General features: G+C 55.9%; 1 protein-coding gene across 3 annotated transcripts; it reads right to left on the bottom strand.

Moving 5' to 3' along the window:
* Positions 1-4,101: 4,101 nt before the first annotated feature.
* POMGNT1 (protein O-linked mannose N-acetylglucosaminyltransferase 1 (beta 1,2-)) lies at positions 4,102-18,788 on the bottom strand. 3 transcript variants are annotated; one of them, XM_030278834.4, is made up of 22 exons: positions 18,648-18,788; positions 17,673-17,864; positions 15,591-15,699; positions 15,105-15,217; positions 14,789-14,854; positions 14,270-14,383; positions 13,494-13,611; positions 13,094-13,192; positions 12,499-12,626; positions 11,849-11,919; positions 11,499-11,574; positions 9,999-10,082; positions 9,828-9,869; positions 9,606-9,664; positions 9,015-9,087; positions 8,581-8,709; positions 8,155-8,280; positions 7,938-8,002; positions 7,551-7,595; positions 7,248-7,383; positions 6,822-6,931; positions 4,102-6,559 (listed from the first exon to the last, which is right to left on the bottom strand). In XM_030278834.4, the coding sequence occupies exons 2-22, from the start codon at positions 17,781-17,783 to the stop codon at positions 6,457-6,459; spliced, it is 1,977 nt and encodes a 658-aa protein (XP_030134694.1). In that variant the 5' UTR covers positions 17,784-17,864; positions 18,648-18,788; the 3' UTR covers positions 4,102-6,456. The 3 variants fall into 3 exon arrangements, with proteins under 3 accessions (XP_030134694.1, XP_041573906.1, XP_072788728.1); XM_041717972.2 differs by having other exon boundaries at positions 18,644-18,740; XM_072932627.1 differs by lacking the exon at positions 18,648-18,788 and adding an exon at positions 18,211-18,485.
* Positions 18,789-18,826: the final 38 nt, after the last annotated feature.

The raw sequence follows: 18,826 nt of genomic DNA, 5'->3' as shown, positions 1-18,826 counted from the left end.
AACAGAGCAACCCCGTGTTTGTACAACACACAGGGTGTGGGGGGCCACCACCCTTACATCCCCTGCCCTCTGCAACAGCCACTGCTTGCTCACAGTACCCAGCCAGGGACTGAGCAGCAGCTTGGCTTGAAAGGCAGGGCTGTCTGGGGGTTTCCTGTGTCCCCATCAGCTGCAGGAGCCTGGAATGGGGTGGTGGAGGGGGGATGGATCCTGCCACCCCCACCTCTGAACATCTCCACCCCAGCACTGTCCTGCACTGCCTCTATCTGATGCATCTGCCCTTCCTCTGTGTGTGGGGATGTGGGATGTATGGGTGGGCTTCGGGGGGTTCCAGGAACCCTCTTTGCCCCTGGCTACTCCCTCTGCTCTTGAGGATAGGCTCATTCTGCCTCAGTTTCTCCATTGCAAAAGCACAGCGGGGTGGTGCTCCCAAGGGCTCCTTCACCCTGTTTTTGCCATGGTTGTGGGGCAGGGGCAGTGAAGGACAGGGGTGCTGGCAGGAGGCCAGTGTGCAAACAGCCTCCCCAGCACTGCCTCGCTCTGTGCCTGCTGTGGCACCCCCTTATCAGCTCCTGCCCGGGTACGAGGCTGCACCGAGGCACTGCTGTGGTCTGGCATCCCCCTGGTGCCATCCAGTTCCTGTCACACGGGCAGGAGCAGCAGGGAACTGTGAGAACAGTTCCCCACACTGGGTTACTTAGCCCTGAGGACATGGTGTTTGGCCCTGCCCCATGGCAAGGTGTGGGGGGAAGCTGCCAGAAAATAGCCTTGTCTTTCCTGGACTGGTGAATAAATAGGTCCCAGTTCTACCATAAACTGGTGCCACCCTATGGGTGTTGTCAGGGCTTTTATGCCTCTTAGAACTCTCCAAGGATGCAGGAGCTGCCAGGAATCCCTTCCTGGAGGTGTCATGGTGCCCAGAACTGGGCACACCTGGCCATGCCCTCTCCTGCCCCGTTTTTGGGATGCCTTGCAGAGCCGGCTCCTGGCACACACCTTCTCACCATCACCCCTGTGGGGCGGAGCAGGCTCAGGGCTGAAACTGCTGACTTCCACCTTTGCAACTCCTCCTAGCCATGGGCTTTCCATGGGTCAGAACAGGCTGTTTCTGTGGCACTGAGTTTTGTAAATAACCCTGCAACCATTGGCTTGGTCCCTCCTCTCCACCTGCTGGGAAAACTTGAAGGACCAGTTTCTCCTCGCGGATGTGAACTGCCCTCCGTGGCTCTCGGCTGTCCTGACAGCCAAAATCAGAGCAGTGAGGGGTAGAGTGGACTGGCACAGCCTCCCTGTGCTCCCACTGTGCCCCTGCCCTCCACTTCCACTGCCCAAGCACTGCCACAGCCTTTGGGCTCTGCAAGGAGGTCTCATTCCAGCTGCTCTCCCACCAGCCCCGTGGCACATCCCAGCCCACCACCCACCCCCACCAGCTCACGTGGGTGCCACCAGGCCCTTCTGCGCCTTATATCCCTTGGACTTGCCCAGTTCTCACAGACTGGCACTCTGGGGCAATCAGAAACTGTCAGCACAAGGCCAAACAGTCCCTGAGGATGGCAAACAGAAACTTCCTTATTGGCCCTGGAGTGGCAGGAGATGGCTTGAGAGCCTGGCACACCTGGGTGTGTGCCAAAGTGGGGGCTCTTCTTTTCCACCTGGGATACAGGGTGGGGGCAGGCAGGAGGGCAAAGTCTCCCTGCAGGGACCTTGGGCAAGCAGCCAGTGCCGTGATGGGAGCCCTACAGAGAACCAAATTCCTGGAGGTTTGTGAGATGCATTCTCCACCGTGTCACTTGCCCCGGGGCACAGCACGAAACCCTGCGTGGTGCAGGCACCTGTGCTGGCAGGGAGTGGGCAGTGATCGGTAATTTAGGAAAGGAGCCGCCCCCTCCTTCCTGGGAATTAGCATCCATGGGAACAGGTACATGAAAAGAAGGAGGGGCTGCACCTCTTTGGGTTTGTGCTGATAAAGAGGGTAATAAGAAGCAAAAGCAAACTCATCCAACATCAGTTGCCCAAGGAGTGCCTGCTGTGGGGAGTTTCCCCTGCCCGCTGTAAAAGCTGGGACAGGATGTTCCCAGACTGGGGAGGATATCCTTGAAGGGCGCAGGCTGGTCCAGGGGAAGAAGTGAGGCAATGCACACTTTCCCTGGCATGGATTGCCTGTTTGACTCCCCATCTCCTCTTCCTCAGAGATAAACCATCCTGAACGCCAGCCTAACCCCAACAGTGCTTCCTAGGCAGCTCCCTGCCCTAATTGGTTTGTCAGGATATCAGAGGAGGCGATGCGAGGGCTATTCAAAAGGCAGCAGGCAGCACCTGACATTGAACCTGGCGTGTTAATCATTAATGCTGCACCGGGCAGGGACGGCACAATAACCATCACAGCAATCCTGGATACCCAGTTGAAGATTAATTTGCCACCCACCTTAAATGTGGGCACGGGAGGTGGCAGCCCTGTGTCTTCAGGCACAGCAGGGAACAGGGACAGGAATGGGCTGGTGCAGGGAAAGGACCTCCCTCAAAGCTGGGAACAAGGGGAGAAGCCAAGCAGAGCCCCTTCCTGGGAGCAGTTTGGGCACCTTGGCATTTATGACTTTTTATTCATAACTGCTTTTGGCATTAATGACTTTTTATGAGGCAGAGGGTGCTGAAAATTCAGAATCAGTTCCCTGGGATGCAAGTGGCTGGGCACAGCACCACTGACTCCCTCCCACACAGAGAAGGAGATGGGGCCAGCACAGAGCATCCTTCTAGTGCTGAGATCTCTCCATTCAAGAGGACTGGGTGTGTTATCCCAGAGGACTCTGGCTGGAAGGTGCTTCCCTCCATCTGTGGGGCACAGAGGAACCCATGTGCCATGGGAAGGGTCAGCCTGGACCTTGTCCCCCACATACCAGCCCGTCATCGGAGCACAGGGACATCCTGCTTCCTTGAAAGAGAGAACTCCAACAAAAAAACTATGATGCATAAAAATAAACACCACAGGAAACTATGCAAAATTCCCCACCCCCCACAAGCTCTGGAAAGGTCAAGTTTCATGCCAACACTATTTTGCTTTTGTTTAATTATCAGCCAGTCCCTGGGAGGTGGAGCAGCCCGGACAGGTTCTCCTTTGTAGGGCTGCACAAAGCCAGGGAGGCCGGGCTGGCTGAGAGCTGGCTGAGGGTGCCGCATGGGGCTGAGCTCTGGCAGCCACTGGCTCGGACTTCAGGGCGGGCAGGCGAGGGGACAGGTGCCTGGGCAGCTCCTGGGACAGCCAGGAATGCTCCAGCACCAGCAGGATGCACCAGGAACTGAGTGAGGCCTCTGACAAGGGACTTGGGTAATGAGCCCTGGCATCAGCAGCACCTGGGGGCGATGAGCTGGGGCTCTACATCAGCCCCCACAGGTTCTCCCCTTCAAGGGGTTAACTGCTTCTGCTGCCATCCCTCTGTTTCAGGAGGGGAGGCTCCTCTAAACGCAGGGGTTTGCACATCCCGGCTCCCTGAGGTGGTCACCACACGGAGGGTGTCAGACCTGAGCACACATCGCTCTGCAGGGCTCTGCCCTGGGCACTCAGAGGCAGCAGCTGGATCCTCCTCTCATCCACGGTGCCCTGGCAGAGGTTTGGTGCCTTGGCAGGAGGTGAGAGCCCCTCAGACTATGTAAAAATCTTCTGTTAAGGGCTTGCCCTGCCAGAAAGCTGTGCTTGGTCCTAGGGAGGGGCTGTTGGGGGTCCAGGATGCAGCTGGTCCATGCTGGTGGCTGACACTCTCCCACTACCACTGCAGTTCTCAGGACACAGCAGCTGGAGGTGCCAGGAGGAAGACAGGATTGAGGCACCCCAGGCAGCTCGTCAGAGTTTCCATCAGTTGCTGAAGATAAAAGTGATAAAGCTTGAGGAGGAAACAGCTCGTAAACCTGTGCCAGCCCTGCTGGCACTGCATGGCACCACACAGAGGACCTCTGGTGGCACAGGCCTGGGGCCACCGTTAGCCCACAGCCAGGCCTGTGCAGCCCTGGACAGAGCAAGACAGGGGTCTGTCCCTTCCAGGCAGGAGCCCAGAGCCAGGGACCCCAGCCCTGTACCCTGCACGGGGCCAGCTATGAAACACACGAGGCTCAACAGCTTTGCAATGTTTACTCTTGAAAAAATAATTCAATTCAGAAAGCGTCAAACCCTGGTGATGCCACACACCCAGCCCTGCCACGGCTGCCACTCCTGAGCCTTGCTGGGGGCACAGGGGGGATGGAGAACAGCACCCTGTGGGCCTGGCATGGTGTGTGGAGAAGGGGAAGCCCAAAGCCCACCAGCTGAGTCCTGCTGTCACTGAAAGCAGGGAGCCACAGGGCCCTGTTTGGTAGGGGAGGAGAAGGGAACTCATGTTTATCCATCCCCTATCGCTAGGACCACCTTCCCCAGCCCCAAGAGGAGCTGGGAAGAAGCCAAGCCTGAGCCCTACCCGAGAAGGGCAAGAGGATGCATTTAGTTTCAAGGGGAAGAGAAACTGAGCCTTGGGAACAGAGGTGCCAGGGAAGAGCCATTTGGAAGTTCTTCCAAAGCAGGGCATGGGCAGCAAGCTACTTTTCCTCACAAAGAAGTGAAGTCCCTTTTCCATCCTGGTAAAAGACCTGCCTTACCCTGAGGGCTAGCACAGGGGCCACCTGCCCACTGGCTGCCAGAGCACAGTCCCATGGAAAGGCAGCACTGGGGAGGGCAGGGCTCAGCCCCACACCAGTACTGCAGCCTCAAGGGTGCCACTCTGCACACTCTGGTTCCCTCCTGCATCCATCCCACCCCATCCCTGCTGCTGGGGCAGGCATGCAAGGGACTGTGAGGGTCAGAGTCCCTGCAGCCATGCCAGAGCTGTGCTGCATCCACACTGGGATCATCCTGGCCAAGAGGAGTTTCCCGGTTCACAAGTTTTCATTCCTATTCTAGGCAAGGTAGAAAAGCAGGGAACAGAGGGTGGAGCCAGGGGGACAAACCTCCCATGACTGCACCTGTGCAGGCTGGGGGCTGCCAGCTCTCCATGCTGCTTCCTGTTAGCCACCCCTTCCCAGGAGCAATAAATAAATAAGTTAGTGTAGTGTAGACCCTGACGCTCAGTTCACAGTGAGAAAATGAAGGGGAGGAGCCCCTCTTACCTCAGGGAAAGGGCTGAGCAGCAACGCCTTCTCCTAAAGGCAAGCCAGAGCACTGCATCCCTGCCAGAGGCCAGGGGATGGGCAGAGAATGAATCTCTTGCTGCACGGATGAGAGGAGCTGTACTGAGCAAGGGGACCAGGACTGGACCCCAGGGTGCAGGGACATTAGTACCAAATGGCTGGGGATGGGAAGGGGCCCTGGGATCCTTCCTAAGGCACGGAACCCCCTCCCTGTCCCTCTGCACGAGGGGTGTACCACAGTGGGAGGGCCAGGCTGCCCATCCCAGACCAGCTCATAGCTTCCCTGCCAGCAACTTACTGCAGTAAGGGTGGGAATTCAGGAGAAGAAGCTCCCTCTGCCTTCAGCAGAAGCAGGGGATACCAGGGCAGGGAGGCTGGAGAAGCAGGGTACAGTACCACAGGCAAGGACCAGAGTGCAGCATCTCTTGCTCCAGATGACCCTGGCCCAGCTGGCCCCTGCAGCCCAGGGATGATGCCTGCTTGGCTGCTCCCTTCTTGCTCTGCAAGGCACTTTCACCCCCTCTCCCATGACCCAGGGGCAGGGCTGCTCCCCACAGAGGAGGTGGGTGAGGACAGTCTGAGCCAGAGCACGTGGCCTGGTTCACTTCCACCTACAACCACCTCCAGCTTCCAGAACGGACCGCCCTCATGCTGAGTGTGGGGTGTCCCCTCCGTGTCCACAGCAAGTCCAACTCCTCTCCAGCATTCCCTTCTCTCTGAGCTGGGCTGCATCAGTGCCTGCAGCCCACGGAGAAAAGCCAGTGTGCAGGAAGATGTCCAACCCAGCACACAGTCTTCAAGGTGCATCCATCGTGCAGGTAACAGGAGTATCTGGAATATCCCCTCTTCATTCAGCGCTGTGTTCACCATGGGGCACAAAGCCAGCAGGCAAGAGTTAATAAATAACACCCAGCTGGCAGGCTGCAGCACCACGCTGCCTTCTCAGGACTTCAGGGCCAAAAGGGAGAGCAGAGGTGTTTTTTGAGGCCCCCTCTAGGCTCCAGTTGAGCATCTCCTTCCTCCAGCCTTGCCCAGCCAGGGGGCAAAAGGAGCAGAGTTAGTAGTGTGTCTGTGTTAAAAAACCAAGTTCCTGGGATTGGGGTGGCATATCTACAGGGAAGGACCCTGTCCTGTGCAAGGGAAAGGGAGACCACAACAGGGGGCTGGAGGGAGCCCAACATCTGCTTTTGCAGCCCAGAAGAGGAGTCTGTATCCAGTCACCAGCCTCCGAGAGCTGCTGCCAGCTCTGTCTCTGCACCGTGGGGGTCTCTGTGCTCCCCCAGTCCCCTCTGCTTCCAGCTGCCAGCCTCACGTCTGCTCTGCTGCTGCCACCGCTGGCACTGCCACCGCCCCCTCCTCCTTGGCAGGGGGCTCCATGTAGATGGGTGTCACCGATGAGGGCTTCTTGGACCTGCAGGTGAGGGGGCTGGATGGGAGCACGCAGAGCTGATGGGTCCCCTCAGGACCTCAGTTTCCAGCAGCACTGCCTGGCATGATCTCCTTCCCAGCCCTGGGAATGTATCCTGTCCCCCCGCCCACCACACTGATTAAGGAGTGAAGGTGGTATCCCCTGAGGATTGGCTGGGACAGAAGTGGATGATGGTGTGTGCCAGGCAGGGGGCAGTGCCATAAGAATGGGGCATTACTGAGCCCTTTGGGTCCCTGATACTCACGAGTAGGGGGAGGCAGGGACCCCCACCACAAGGAAGTGGTTCTTCTTGCGGAAGAGCCGCCACAGCCCCTTGTGGTTCCCACGCACATCCAGGTCCCAGATGTGGAGGCACTAGGGTGGTGAGGAGGGAGAAAAGGCATCAGAGCTTGAGGATGGACACCAGGGCCAGTGTCCCCCTGGCATGGGAAGAACCAGAACTCCTGCCCTCACTGAGACACAGCAGAGAGGGCTGTACCCCAAGACTGGGGTGGTACAGGGCTGCATCCCTCCAGCTACACCAAGAGCTTCAACATCACCCAGGGACAGCAAGAACCCATTTGGTGAGCTGTGTCAATGCCAAGGGAAAACCCAAAACCAACAGCCAGGTGCTTCCCAGTGATGCAGAGACCAGTACAGAGCTGAGGATAGGTCATGTCAGGGCCCTCACCTTGGCAAGTTGACTCCAGGTGGTGAAATCTGCTTCCTGCTCCATCCTGATGAACATGACGTACACCCTGCCCTCAGTGTCTGGCACGAAGGAGTCCTCGCAGGGGTTCTTGCTGTGGTCCAAGACCTCAGCCTCACTGTGGAAATGGAACAAGGAGTGAGAGGGACCCCACCTTCTCCCTATTCCCACTTCAGACATGCAAGATGTGGCTGGGGCCACCAGGGCCACTTCCACCCTTCCTTCTGTTCTGGCTGCTTCACCCAGCGTGTCTTGTGGTCTCCCTGCCTTCCAGCAGGCACTCACCCCAGGAGCCGATGAATTTCTGTCTCATAGTTATCCTTCCTCAAACTGTTGGAAGAGGAGAGAACACAAAGATCAGGACAGAGTCAGATAGTTTGATCCAAATTTAAGACTGTCTCAGTGTAACACTAAAGGCATCTGGAACCAATAAATGGAGAGCAGGGACTGCCACACATTCTTGAGATGTGGCAGCACAATCAAGGCCCTTGAACGAGTCCACCTGGAGCACAGGGCAGCCAAACCCAACCTTGCAAAAACCACTGCCAGGACTCCCCAGCAGAGGCCAGTGTGCTGATGGCCACTCCAGATGGGAGATGACTCCAGCACAAGGGAGACAAGGGTCAGACTAAGCAACTGTTTCATCAAGGTCTCACTGTGACCAGTACTCACCTCTCTACATTTTTAAGCTGGACATTTGGAACTGTGTTGAACTTGTGCTTCTTGAAATAGGCTTCCTGGGAGAAAGAGAGGGTAGGAAAGGAAAACCAGGTTTGATCATGGTCAGCAATACCTGGAGATGACAGCAAGCATCCCCACTACTTGTGGAGGTGTCTGAGTCAGAGCTCAGCACCAGGACAGGGCCTGGGGGCTGCAGGAGGTCACTCACGTGGAAGTAGCCGTTCATGTTGAGCCCCACGATGCCGAAGTGGTAGGAGCGGGAGATGTCAGGGATGATGCACTCCCGGCCCTTCCGCTGCTCAGGCATCCGCATCCACATGTCCCAGTCCCAGAGCTGGGGAGGGAAACTGCTACTCACACTCGACTCTGGGGACAGGCTTTGGTAGTGTGGCCATCCAGGGACCTTTCCGGGTGCCCACACCAGGTCCTGCCCCTCTGACCCCAGCTCTGTGGATGGTTATGTGCCTCCTCAAGTCACTGCCTGTCCCAAATCCATTCTGCTTGGGCATTCTTCCCAGGATGAGCACAGGGATAGCCCCTACAGGAGCTGTACACCCAGGGACTGGCTGAAGATCAGGGACTGCTGATGGGCAGAGATGGGGGTGTAGAAGAAAGGGTCATTTCAAGTACTCACCTTCTCAGGGGTTGGCCACTTTGGCTCCAGCTCATCCTTGTACAGGCTCTTCCGGAGCACCCATCCCAGGCCTGGCATGGTTTCCACACGGTACAGGAGTGACGGGTCCTCAGCTGTGTGCTCATAGCCCTGCAACGTTGTGGGGAGTGTTCAGCACCCTGAATGCACCTGTCCCCCACAAAAAAAAGGAGGCATCCTGCTCCATTGAGTTTCTCATCATGGCAAGAAGGGAACAGCCACTGGGAAGCACGTGGCAGGCACCGGAGTGGGATTTTCAGGGGCACTTCTGAAGAGTCCAGGGCTGGGGAGACAGACCCCCTTAGGATGACAGTGGGGACACACATCCTGCTTTAAAGATGGAACCTGGACCCCAGTTGACATGGAAACAACACAGGGCAGAGGTGGCCCTGCTGCACCATCCTTCCCTGACCCACCTGGTCATTCCAAGCAGAGATGCAGTACAGGCTCTCATCCTCCTCCAGCAGGTGTATTGACTGGCTCAGGAAGCTGAGGAAAGAGTTGACCCTAGTCAAACACCCTTCCACCATGCAAACCAAGGCAAACCCTCCACCAAGAGATGAGCCACCCCCAACTGCTGGAACTGCTTATCCCAGTTTTCAGCCTGAGGTAGCTGATGCTGGTGGGAGAACAGAGGAAGAGCACCCAAACAAGCTAAGCTGTATCTCACCATGGGGAAAGGACAGCACTGTGTCCTGCCCATCAGTCTCTTCTCCTTAAGAAGAAACAGGAGCCTCATTAGGCACTGTCCCTGTCCTCTGCCTATGGGGCAGCTCCAACCATGTGAATGCATCAGTATCCCCAAAATGCCAACCACAGAGCGATCCCCAACCCTGAAGTCATCCTGCATTGATTGTCAGGACAGTGGTCTCAGACTCTGAAGCCAGAGCTCAGTTATGGCTTTTGCCTGGGGTCTGCTCAGCTCAGATAAGTCAGCTACAGCTGGCAGGGATCTGGCCTCTCCTGAGCATCCAAAGAGCTTCCAGGAAATGATCCCCCAACTTTACCTGAAGAAGTCAACGGAAATGTCAAGATCTTCCTCCAGAACCACAGCAAATTTAGCATCCTGTAGGGCAAGGAGAACATCAGAAGGATGGAGATGAACAGGACAGAGCAGAGACACGAGCAGTGTGCTGTGTCTGTGTGGGTCCTTGCCCTGGAGGACTGATCCCAGCTCCTGTGGGACCACAAATACCAGGGGAAGGCTGTGCTGCAGCAGTCTCACTCACCGGGAACAGGTTGAAGGTTGCAGTCAGACTGGCTTTGTAGTGCTACAAGAAAAGACAATCATTGACTGTGTTAGCATCAACCTGGCACAGATCTGGGGCTGAGCCTGCCTCCCTTGAATGCTATTCCAGGTCTCTGGAAATAACTGTTCCAGGATTTAAAAGTTCTCTCACCTGGGAAACTCTGGCGTTTTTAATGCTGATGGGAGTGTGCTGTATTCCTGAGAGGCCAAACAGCTCCACGACATCCATTGGCTCCTGCAATGGAAAAGTACAAAGCTCATCAAATGTGTGGGTCATGCTCCCCTCCCCTGCCAGTGTCAGCTCCCCAGGACAACAGGAACATCTCTTGCATGTGCCTGTCTTCTTGGAGACTAGTGAAGCCCAATATAGACCCTGCAGCACAGAGCTTGCCAAACTCTTGTGGCCCTTCAGTATTACCATGACTTTGTTAGCCCTTTTTGCAGACCCAAAGTTGTATCCAAGAATATCCGTGAGGTCCTGATTCCAGCCCCCACCCAGAGAGTGCAGAAAGCAAACAGGTACAGCCAGGACCTCCTAACAGCTGCATAATGGCAAGACCACAATCAACTCAACTTTCTCTCACTGTTGCCAAGAAAAGGACCTTTCTGACCAAGGACGGGGGTCAGAAGTAATCCAAATTTGGGCTGAGGTATCTCTGCTCCAAGAAGGAGCCACCAGGGCCTTCTCCATCCCTTTACTGTGCATCCCACCTCCTGGCCACAAAAGACAGCAGGAGCTCCCATTGTACCAACCCTTCCCTTTTCCCCAGGTATCCACCATGGCAGCTCGAGCATCCAGGCTGCCCCCTCGTAGCTAAGGGATGCTGCTCCAGTTGCCATGGCAATGGATGCTGCTATCTTTAACTGCTCTGATGTGGTGCAGCAAGAGCCTGCATAAACAAGCCAGCTCCCCCAGCCCCACAATGTGGCAGTGGTGGGAGAGACCTGCATGGGAACAACTGTCTCCATCCCAGGGCAATCAGGCAGTACCTCACTGGATGCTGCAGAGATGAGGCCTAGCAAGCTCCTGAGATGTACTAAGATCCCACATGCCTGCCCCAGAGTACATTCCACTGCCAGAGAGACATGGCTTTCAGTGGGACTCTCCAGGGCTGTACAAGGTTGAGTGAGAGGAAGGTCTTTGCCTATAAAGGGACAGGTCTCGTCCACCTGGCCCCAACTTTAATGAACCCCAAGCTCTGAGCCTTGGGAAAACAGTTTTGTGTCTCTTCACCTCTTACCCAGAATGGAGCTAGACAGGCATTGCTGGACTGGTTTGCTCCTCTCCATGTGAAGCAGCTGGACAGCTGGTGTTACACCCAGAGCCTGCTCAAGGGGCTGGCAATGCTCATCAAGTGAGAAAAGGGGACAGGGAGAGCCCAGTATGACCACCACGTGCCACTCCTGCACACCAACCCCTCCTGACACGGGGATATCAGTCCTGGGCTTTGGGAAAGGCCAAGGCAGCTTTATCCATACCTATGTTTTGGCTAACTTTGGCTGACTTTGTGTAGGAGCACGTGAGAAGCAGCATGACACACAACAGGAGGAAGGTGACAAAGCTCTCAACTTGCCACCCTCCAAGGACTGGGCCAGCACTGGGCTGGGGGAGCACAGAGCTGGCCACAAGGATCCCTGGCAATGCTCTCACCTCGTAGTAGCCATCGATGAAGACTGTGATCATCTGTGGATTGACACCCTGAGCTGACAGCAAGGAACGCAGCATCCTGGGGAGAGATGGAGGGGCCTGAGTGCAGCACAGCCCCAGTGGGCACAGGCCCTTCAGCACAGGGGTGAGCATCCCTTGGGATGGGGGAAACTGGGCACCATTAGGGAACAGGACCTACCTATGCCTTGCCTTCCCCTCCCCCAAGGTCTGCCCTTGGTGCTCACACAACCCCAGGAGGAGGCTGGATCCTGCCAGCAGGACAGGGACGGGTCTGGGCCATGCCTGGGCTTGTGGCACAGAGCAGAGGGGCTGTGTCCTCTGGGAGCACTTACCTGTACAGGTAGTTGGGGCGGTTCCCTGCAATGACAGCTACTGGCACATCAAAGACTTTATTGTCTTTGAGCTGGAAGAGAACAATGTGTGTGAGTGGGGGTGGGAGAGGCCATGCAAACCAAAGTGATCCTACACCACTGAGAGCAGGATCCAGGGGGTAGGACCCACTGTTAAGACGGCAGAGCTGCATGGTCCTCCCTCTTGGCTCAGGGCTACACCAACCAACCAGGACACCCTCAGCACACATGAAAACCCTACCAGCTTCCCTTCTTCACCTCACCTCCAACCCAGCTCCAAAATCCCAGTTTGCATCCACTCAGAGACCTGTGTCTGAACCCTTTAGCACCATGCCAAGGACAGCCCAAAGGTCACAACAGCTGCTGTCTGTAGATACTCAGACTCTGCTGCTTACACTGATATCCCTAGAATAGGGTAACTATTCCAGGCAACTCAGAGCAAAGGAATTTCCCTGCCCCAGCATGACCTGCCCCCAGGTATTCACCCCACCTTTGCTGAGGCTAAGGGCTTGCCCAGGGGCAGTTTGCATCACTCAGCTAGTGCTTAAGGAGAGTGCTCTGCATCAGTGGCAAAACACACCTGGTCCAGCCCAGCCCTCCCTCCTGGAGCCTTCCTGGACTCCTGCACTCACGGGGTCAGGGTTGAACTCGATGGGTGTGGGGTCCTTGCAGCTGCAGACACTGCCATAACCTTCCACTTTGCTGCAGAACCTCTTGCGGCGCCGGTTCAGCTCCGTGTCGGGCCAGTGGCACTCGGCATCTGGAGGCACCAAGGAGGAAAACCAGACCTGTCACCCTCACAGACTCACCTTGGGTGCTCCAGGCTGGTAAACACACACATGGCTCTCCCTGGGCTCAGCCAGCAAGCCAGTCCTTGGAAGTGAACGAGCAACACTTTGGATGCCAGATACAACCCCAGGAGCCATTCAGAGCCTAACCCCATCTCTGGCCTCTCTGAGCAGCAGCAGGTTGTTCAAGGCCAACAGTCAGAAAACAAACTGGACCAGGTCTGCTTTGGAGTGGTGACAGCCAGCCATGGTCCCTCTTCCCCATCCTCACCTTTCTCAACAACCATGCCTGGAATTGCCATGGAGTAGGAAGAAAGGGAGCTAAGCCCATTTTTAAAGTTGCCATCATCACCTCAAAAAGCCTTAAATGGCTTTGACTTAACACCAGGCAGCAGAAAGTTATCCCCAGAGACACCACAGAGCAGACTGTACTTCTTACCTTCCACAGATGTCAAGTGAACTTCTGTCTTCAGCAGAACGGGGTCACCCCATGTTGAAAGGGCAGGTGACTTGGCGTGCTTCTCCCCATACACTTCTCCTGCAGCAGGAACACAGGGTCAGGACTGCCTGCAAGGGCCCAGCCCCACTGTGTCAAGGCATGACCAGGGGCTGTCAGCCTGGGGAACAGCTTGGCACCTTTTCCCACTGGCCTCTGGCAAACTACTGAAGGAACATGTTCTGCCTCCATACCCCCAGGTATATCCTCCTCACGCCCAGGAATGGAGTTGCCACTCTCTGGGACTTGCTTCCTGCTCACAGAGCCTGTTGGGAATGGGGTGTGTTTCTCTTCAACTGGCTTCTCCCAAAGAAAGGAGCCACAAAGCCTGTGCAAGACTCACCCCCCTTCTTCCCCACAAATGTCCACATGTCTCTCCAGCTCAGGAAAGGTGCAACTTGGCTCCCCAGGCTTTTCAGGACATTCTTGGCTGTCTCCTTGAGGTGAAAGGAGCCTTCGTCCTGGAACAAAACACAACCCTGCAGCTGAGGTCTGGCTCCTGACAGGGAAAAGCTTCCCATCAATACCAAAGGGGTACAGAGCCCATTCCTACCCTTGAACCAGTTGAGCCCAAAACCTTCAGGGTCTCTGTGCCACTAAAGCTGTCAGTGGCTTCATAATGGCCCACAGACAGGTCAGAGGAATCATGAACTCCTGTTTCCTTGGGACCAAATTGTTCTCAAGCAGGGCCATGTGTTAAGCAACACTTCAGTCAGCTAAACATGAAACCTTGAAGCAGCACAGTGCTGCTTGCACAGCAGCCCAGACCTAGCACAGTCTACAGGGCCCCTGTAAAGCCTGGAACTGGGAGCCAGAAGGATCCCACCACATCCTTCTATTTCCTCACATCCATTCTCCACCTAACCCCTTGTCTATTGCTGTGGGCTCTGACACATCTGCTTTTTGCTCTCCTGCTTTGCTGGGCACAGCAGTACCTGCAGCAAGAAGGGAGAGCAAGAGGACAAGGGAGGTGATCCAGACAGGGAGTCACAGCTCCATGGAGATGTGACATTTAGTCCTGGGAATGCCTGATGACATTTAGGAGGCTACTGCCCAGATGAGTTTCAGAATATCCTGACTCAAGATGACTTTTTTTTTTCATATTAGGGTCACACATACCTTAATGGTGAAGATTAGGATCCGGCCCCGGGCAACCATGTTGAGGAAAAGTACCATGGCTTCATCCTCGTGGGGGGAATAGGTGTCAAAGACCCTCTTGGCCATCACATGACCCTGTTGGTATTCATATATCAGATGGATTTTAAATACTACATGGTATGGACACACAGAATTATGGCAATCTGCCCTGGAAGCCTCACTCCCTGAGCAACACAGGGAGTGGCTTTTCCGGTATGCCAGGGAATTAGTCCCCAGGCAAGCTCAGCCCTCAGGCTTTCCTGCACCAGGGTCCATGGGAAGCATCACCCAGCCTCACAACTCCTCCCCTGCCCGCTCCCCAAGGACAGCAGGCAGCACTGGGAAACCCTGCAGGGACTGTCTGGATGACCGTGCCATGCTCTGCCAACTGCACACAAAAAGCATTCAGGGACTTCCCTCCTGGCTGCCCCTGGCCTCAGGCACCCAACAGTTCCAGAGCAAGGACAAACTGCCCAGTTTGGAGACACATGGATGTTTTACCGTGGCCTGGTTTAAGACGATGACATGGATCCCTCTTCCCTGCTCCCGAGCCTCATCTTCCAGCACCTGCAAGTGGATAAATGATGAGAACCATATGCCAAGACCTCTTCTTATTCCTTTATTCTGTGCAGCAGAGCCCCCAAATGAGAGGCAAATCTCTTTGGCTTTGCTGACAGCAGTGATGGGTGCCAGAGTAGAAGTCCTGGAAGAATTTCTTGCCAGTCACTTGAAGTGCTCTCACCACTGTTGTTTGTGGCTTCACCCTTTCAGCTCTGTCCACCCTCTGCTCACAGGACATCCAGCCCCTGTCACTCACCGTTGTCCCATCCACAGCCACATAGACCTTTGACCGGCTGGAGTACACCTCGACATCCAGGACCTTCTTGTTGACAGGGTGCCTGGGGACCTCCACATTCAGCATCTCGTCATCTGCGGCAGAGAATTCCCACTTTCAACCAGTCAAGGCACCTCTAACTCGTCCCTGCTCTGTGCTAACCCATCCAGAAGGGTGTGTCCAGCAGGCACCCCAGCCAAGGAGTCATGGGCTGGAATTTACAGGGATAGTAGGTATGGGGAAATACCAAATGACAACGGCTCTGACCCCACAGAGATCTCTGCAGCCAAATGTGCTACAGCCTTTGGGAGACAGACCAGGAAGGGATCATAATTTTCTATTAATTTTTTGTTAAACCCACATGCACAGACCTGTTTTTCATTATGCACCTGGTCACAAATTAGCCTTGCCTTAAATAAACCCTCCAGTTTCCTTGCTTTCAAAGCAGAACAGGATGCTTCCCCTCACCATAGTCCTGTGCAGACTCCTCCTCCTCCTCATAAGCAGCCCTCCTGGTGTCCAAGATCAGCTTGATGTTCACAATTACAGTCACAAGCAGGAAGAGGACAGCACCTGTCTGCAATGCAGGATGTTTTCTGTTAGAAATTTGTAAGTAACAATCCCAAAACCAGCCTGCCTTGGCATGGGCTGCAGGGTACCCCAAGGAGATCCTGAATGGGATAACAAGCATCTGACATTTCCCCTGATTTTTGCTGAGGAAAGCAAAGAGAAAGAAATACAGGTGTCTGAGTTTCATGATGAAATGCATTCATCAGCTGGAGAGCACTGACTCCTTGGTATGTGAGAATTAGCCCACTTCCAATGTATCTGTTTCCAGATCTGTGAGCAGATTCCTGCTAAATTATTGCATCAAGGTTGAGGGTCCCTGCAGGCAAAGAGTTTGGTGATTCAGAGTTACAGCTCTCAGGGTAACCTTAACTTCTGCCTCTGCTGCAGCATCACTCTCATCCATCCCTCTAGAACCAGAGGATGCACTCAGGGTGTTCAGAGGAGAGGAGAGGAGATGCTGTGCAGATGAATCAAACAAAGGGAAGAAGCTGAGGTCTGATTTCAGGAAACTGCATTGTACCACAGGCTGCAGAGACCAGCCTGCAGCCTTACTATCTGCAGCAAATTTCAACTGCAGCCCTTGTGGATGCTGACACAGAGGGCTTGGGAAGTCCAGGGGCTGTGGAACAGACCCTTGATTCTCTGAGGTCATTAATGGGGCTGGGATCAGACACTGGCCTGCCCTTGGTGACGGGCACTAAAAGGATTCCCGCCCTATCTGTCCAGCTACTGCCTCAAAGCTCCATGTTGCTGCTATCCCTATCAAGCAGGTCCAAGGAGTAACTGAGGAAAATGAAAAAATAGCAATAAGACAACACAATGGTATAAATGTCACTATGGCATTTTGGCTTGTTAATTTGCTGTTGACTCAGGACTATGAGCACCTTTTGGGATTTGTGCACAGAAAGCTTTTAATTAAGCACAAACACAGCTGTGGGCTCGTGAAGAGGCAGCAAGGCCACCCCACCAACCTGCCCAGACCTTCTGCCCTGACCAGCATGAGGGAATGGCCCTGGTGACCAGAGAAAATAAGGAAAAAGAATTAAGCAAGACCAGCAGCCAAGTCTAGCAGAGCTGGCTTGGTGAAAGGTAACTAATGAATGCTTGGCTGCTATAGACCTAGCTATTCCATACCTGCAGCTCTGGTCTACCTATTTTAAGCCAAATTTTCATCTGTGTTTTAAGCAATGCTCCGAAGTATAGAGATATGTGCAGGTTCTAGCCCATTGCCCCAGCACAGTGAGCAATGCCTGCCTCAAAGACCAGACCCATTCCCAAGCCTTCAACACACTATCAGATATAGAACTGAACAGTCTTCTTGCCCAGGGAGCCCTCACAAGCCTTTGCCCCTCCAGGCACAGGCAAAACCCTCCCCTGCTCCCTCCCACAGCAACCAACTGCCAGATCCCAGAAGCTCCTCTCAGGAAAGGCCTCTTTTCTTGTTTTGCTGCCATGGGGCCAAACCTTCCTGGCCTTACAGCCTCAGACTCCTCCCAGGACACCGTCTCCACCAAGGATTAGGTGTTTTACAGCACAAGCAACTAAGCCTGAGGCTCTCCCAGACACCAGCTGCCTCTGGGGCATGAGATCCTATTACCAGGCCCTATTTTCTCTGTCCACCTGTTGTGCCTTATACCAGGCTTGGTTTGCAAATCAAACAGCTAAAGGCTGAGCCCTGCAACAATCAGCATGGGTCCAGAGCCAGGTTTCTAGCTGAAACCTTCCCAAGGCTACATGGATAATTGTATCTCCTCCCACAGCCAGGTCTCCACAGGTCTGCTGGCAGCTGAGGTGCTGCTACACATGGCAGACTCTTCCACACACATGCACTTGGAGGCAGCTTCTTGGGGAACAAGTTACGCTTCCTCAGCGTGTCAGGTCACCCAGACTGCCAGCAGACGCACTTCCACACATGCAGCTGCTCCATAAACTTGTAAATCCTGTAGATTATCCTTCCTAATCTACGGCAGGGTGACTCACCTGGCACAGCTTCCGCAGCGCGCGCTGGTTCATCAGCTTGTACTTCCAGGCGAGGTACCAGCTCCGCTTCTTGTGGGGCTTCACAGGGGGGTTGGGCTTCCACTCCTCCATAGTCCTGAGGGCTGGCGGAGCAGCTGTGTGGGGCAGGGGTCAGGATGTGCGCTGCTCTCCTCTCTTGTCCATCGGGGCTCCCTGCAGGGATGAGTGCAAGGTGAGGGAGGTGCCTTCAAGCCCTCTCCCCAGCAAGAAAGAGCCTGGCACAAGCAGTGGCTGTGGAGGGCACTGATGTGCTATGAGCAAAAGCCCTTTGGAGTCTCCCTGCCTGCCAGAACTCCTGCTGGGAGCAATGCAGGAGGCCAGGCTTTGCTGCAGGATGAGGGGAAGCCCCTCAACTCATCGGCTCTGCTCCAGGCCAAACCTTCAGCGAGGCTGCTGCAGTGCCAGGGGCCCATTCCCACGCTGAGGGAAAGGAAAGCAGCCCAAAGTCACAAGCAGACGATGGACCCTGAACCATCAGTTGCTATGGAATGGGCCTCACCGGGTCCCTGGTGGAGAGACACCCTCCCCGCCAGCAGCCCATCCCGCCGCGGGGGCGCAGCCGGCGGGGCACGGGGAGCAGCACGGGGCCAGCGCGCCGCTGGAGCTCCGGCACCGCGGGGCGGAGGAGCTGCGCCGGCGGGAGGCCGGGCGCCCTGCGGGGAGCGAACCGCCGGGCCTGGCCGCCGTGTGCAGCCCGGGCAGGGCCGGGGACCTGTGCGGAGCACAGCGCGCCCCAGCGAGGCCGGGCAGGGCGGGGAGAGGAGCGCTGAGGGGCCCAGAGACACTCGGCGGGGCGGAGGTGGCGGAGGACACCCAGGCGCCGCGGGCGGGGAGGGAGAGGCGGGTGTGTGAGGGCGGCAAGGAGCGGCGGCGGGCAGAGGGGGAGCCGGGCGCCTCGGGACCGCGGGGAGGCCGGAAGGAGCGTGCCGTACTCACGGGGCGGCTGAGGCGGGGCGGGGCAGGGCCGGTCCCGGCGCGGCACCGAGCACCCTCCGCGCCGCTTCCGGCGCCGCAGCGACACCTCGGGGGCGCGGCCGGGCTGGCCCCGCCCGCGGCCCCGCCCCCGCCGCTCCGCGCTCCCGGCGGAGCTCCGTGGTGCGCGGGCAGGTGGCGGC

The sequence above is a fragment of the Taeniopygia guttata genome, chromosome 8 (assembly GCF_048771995.1).
Source record: "Taeniopygia guttata chromosome 8, bTaeGut7.mat, whole genome shotgun sequence".
Classification (NCBI taxonomy): domain Eukaryota; kingdom Metazoa; phylum Chordata; class Aves; order Passeriformes; family Estrildidae; genus Taeniopygia; species Taeniopygia guttata.
This window is presented reverse-complemented; position numbering and strand designations above follow the sequence as displayed.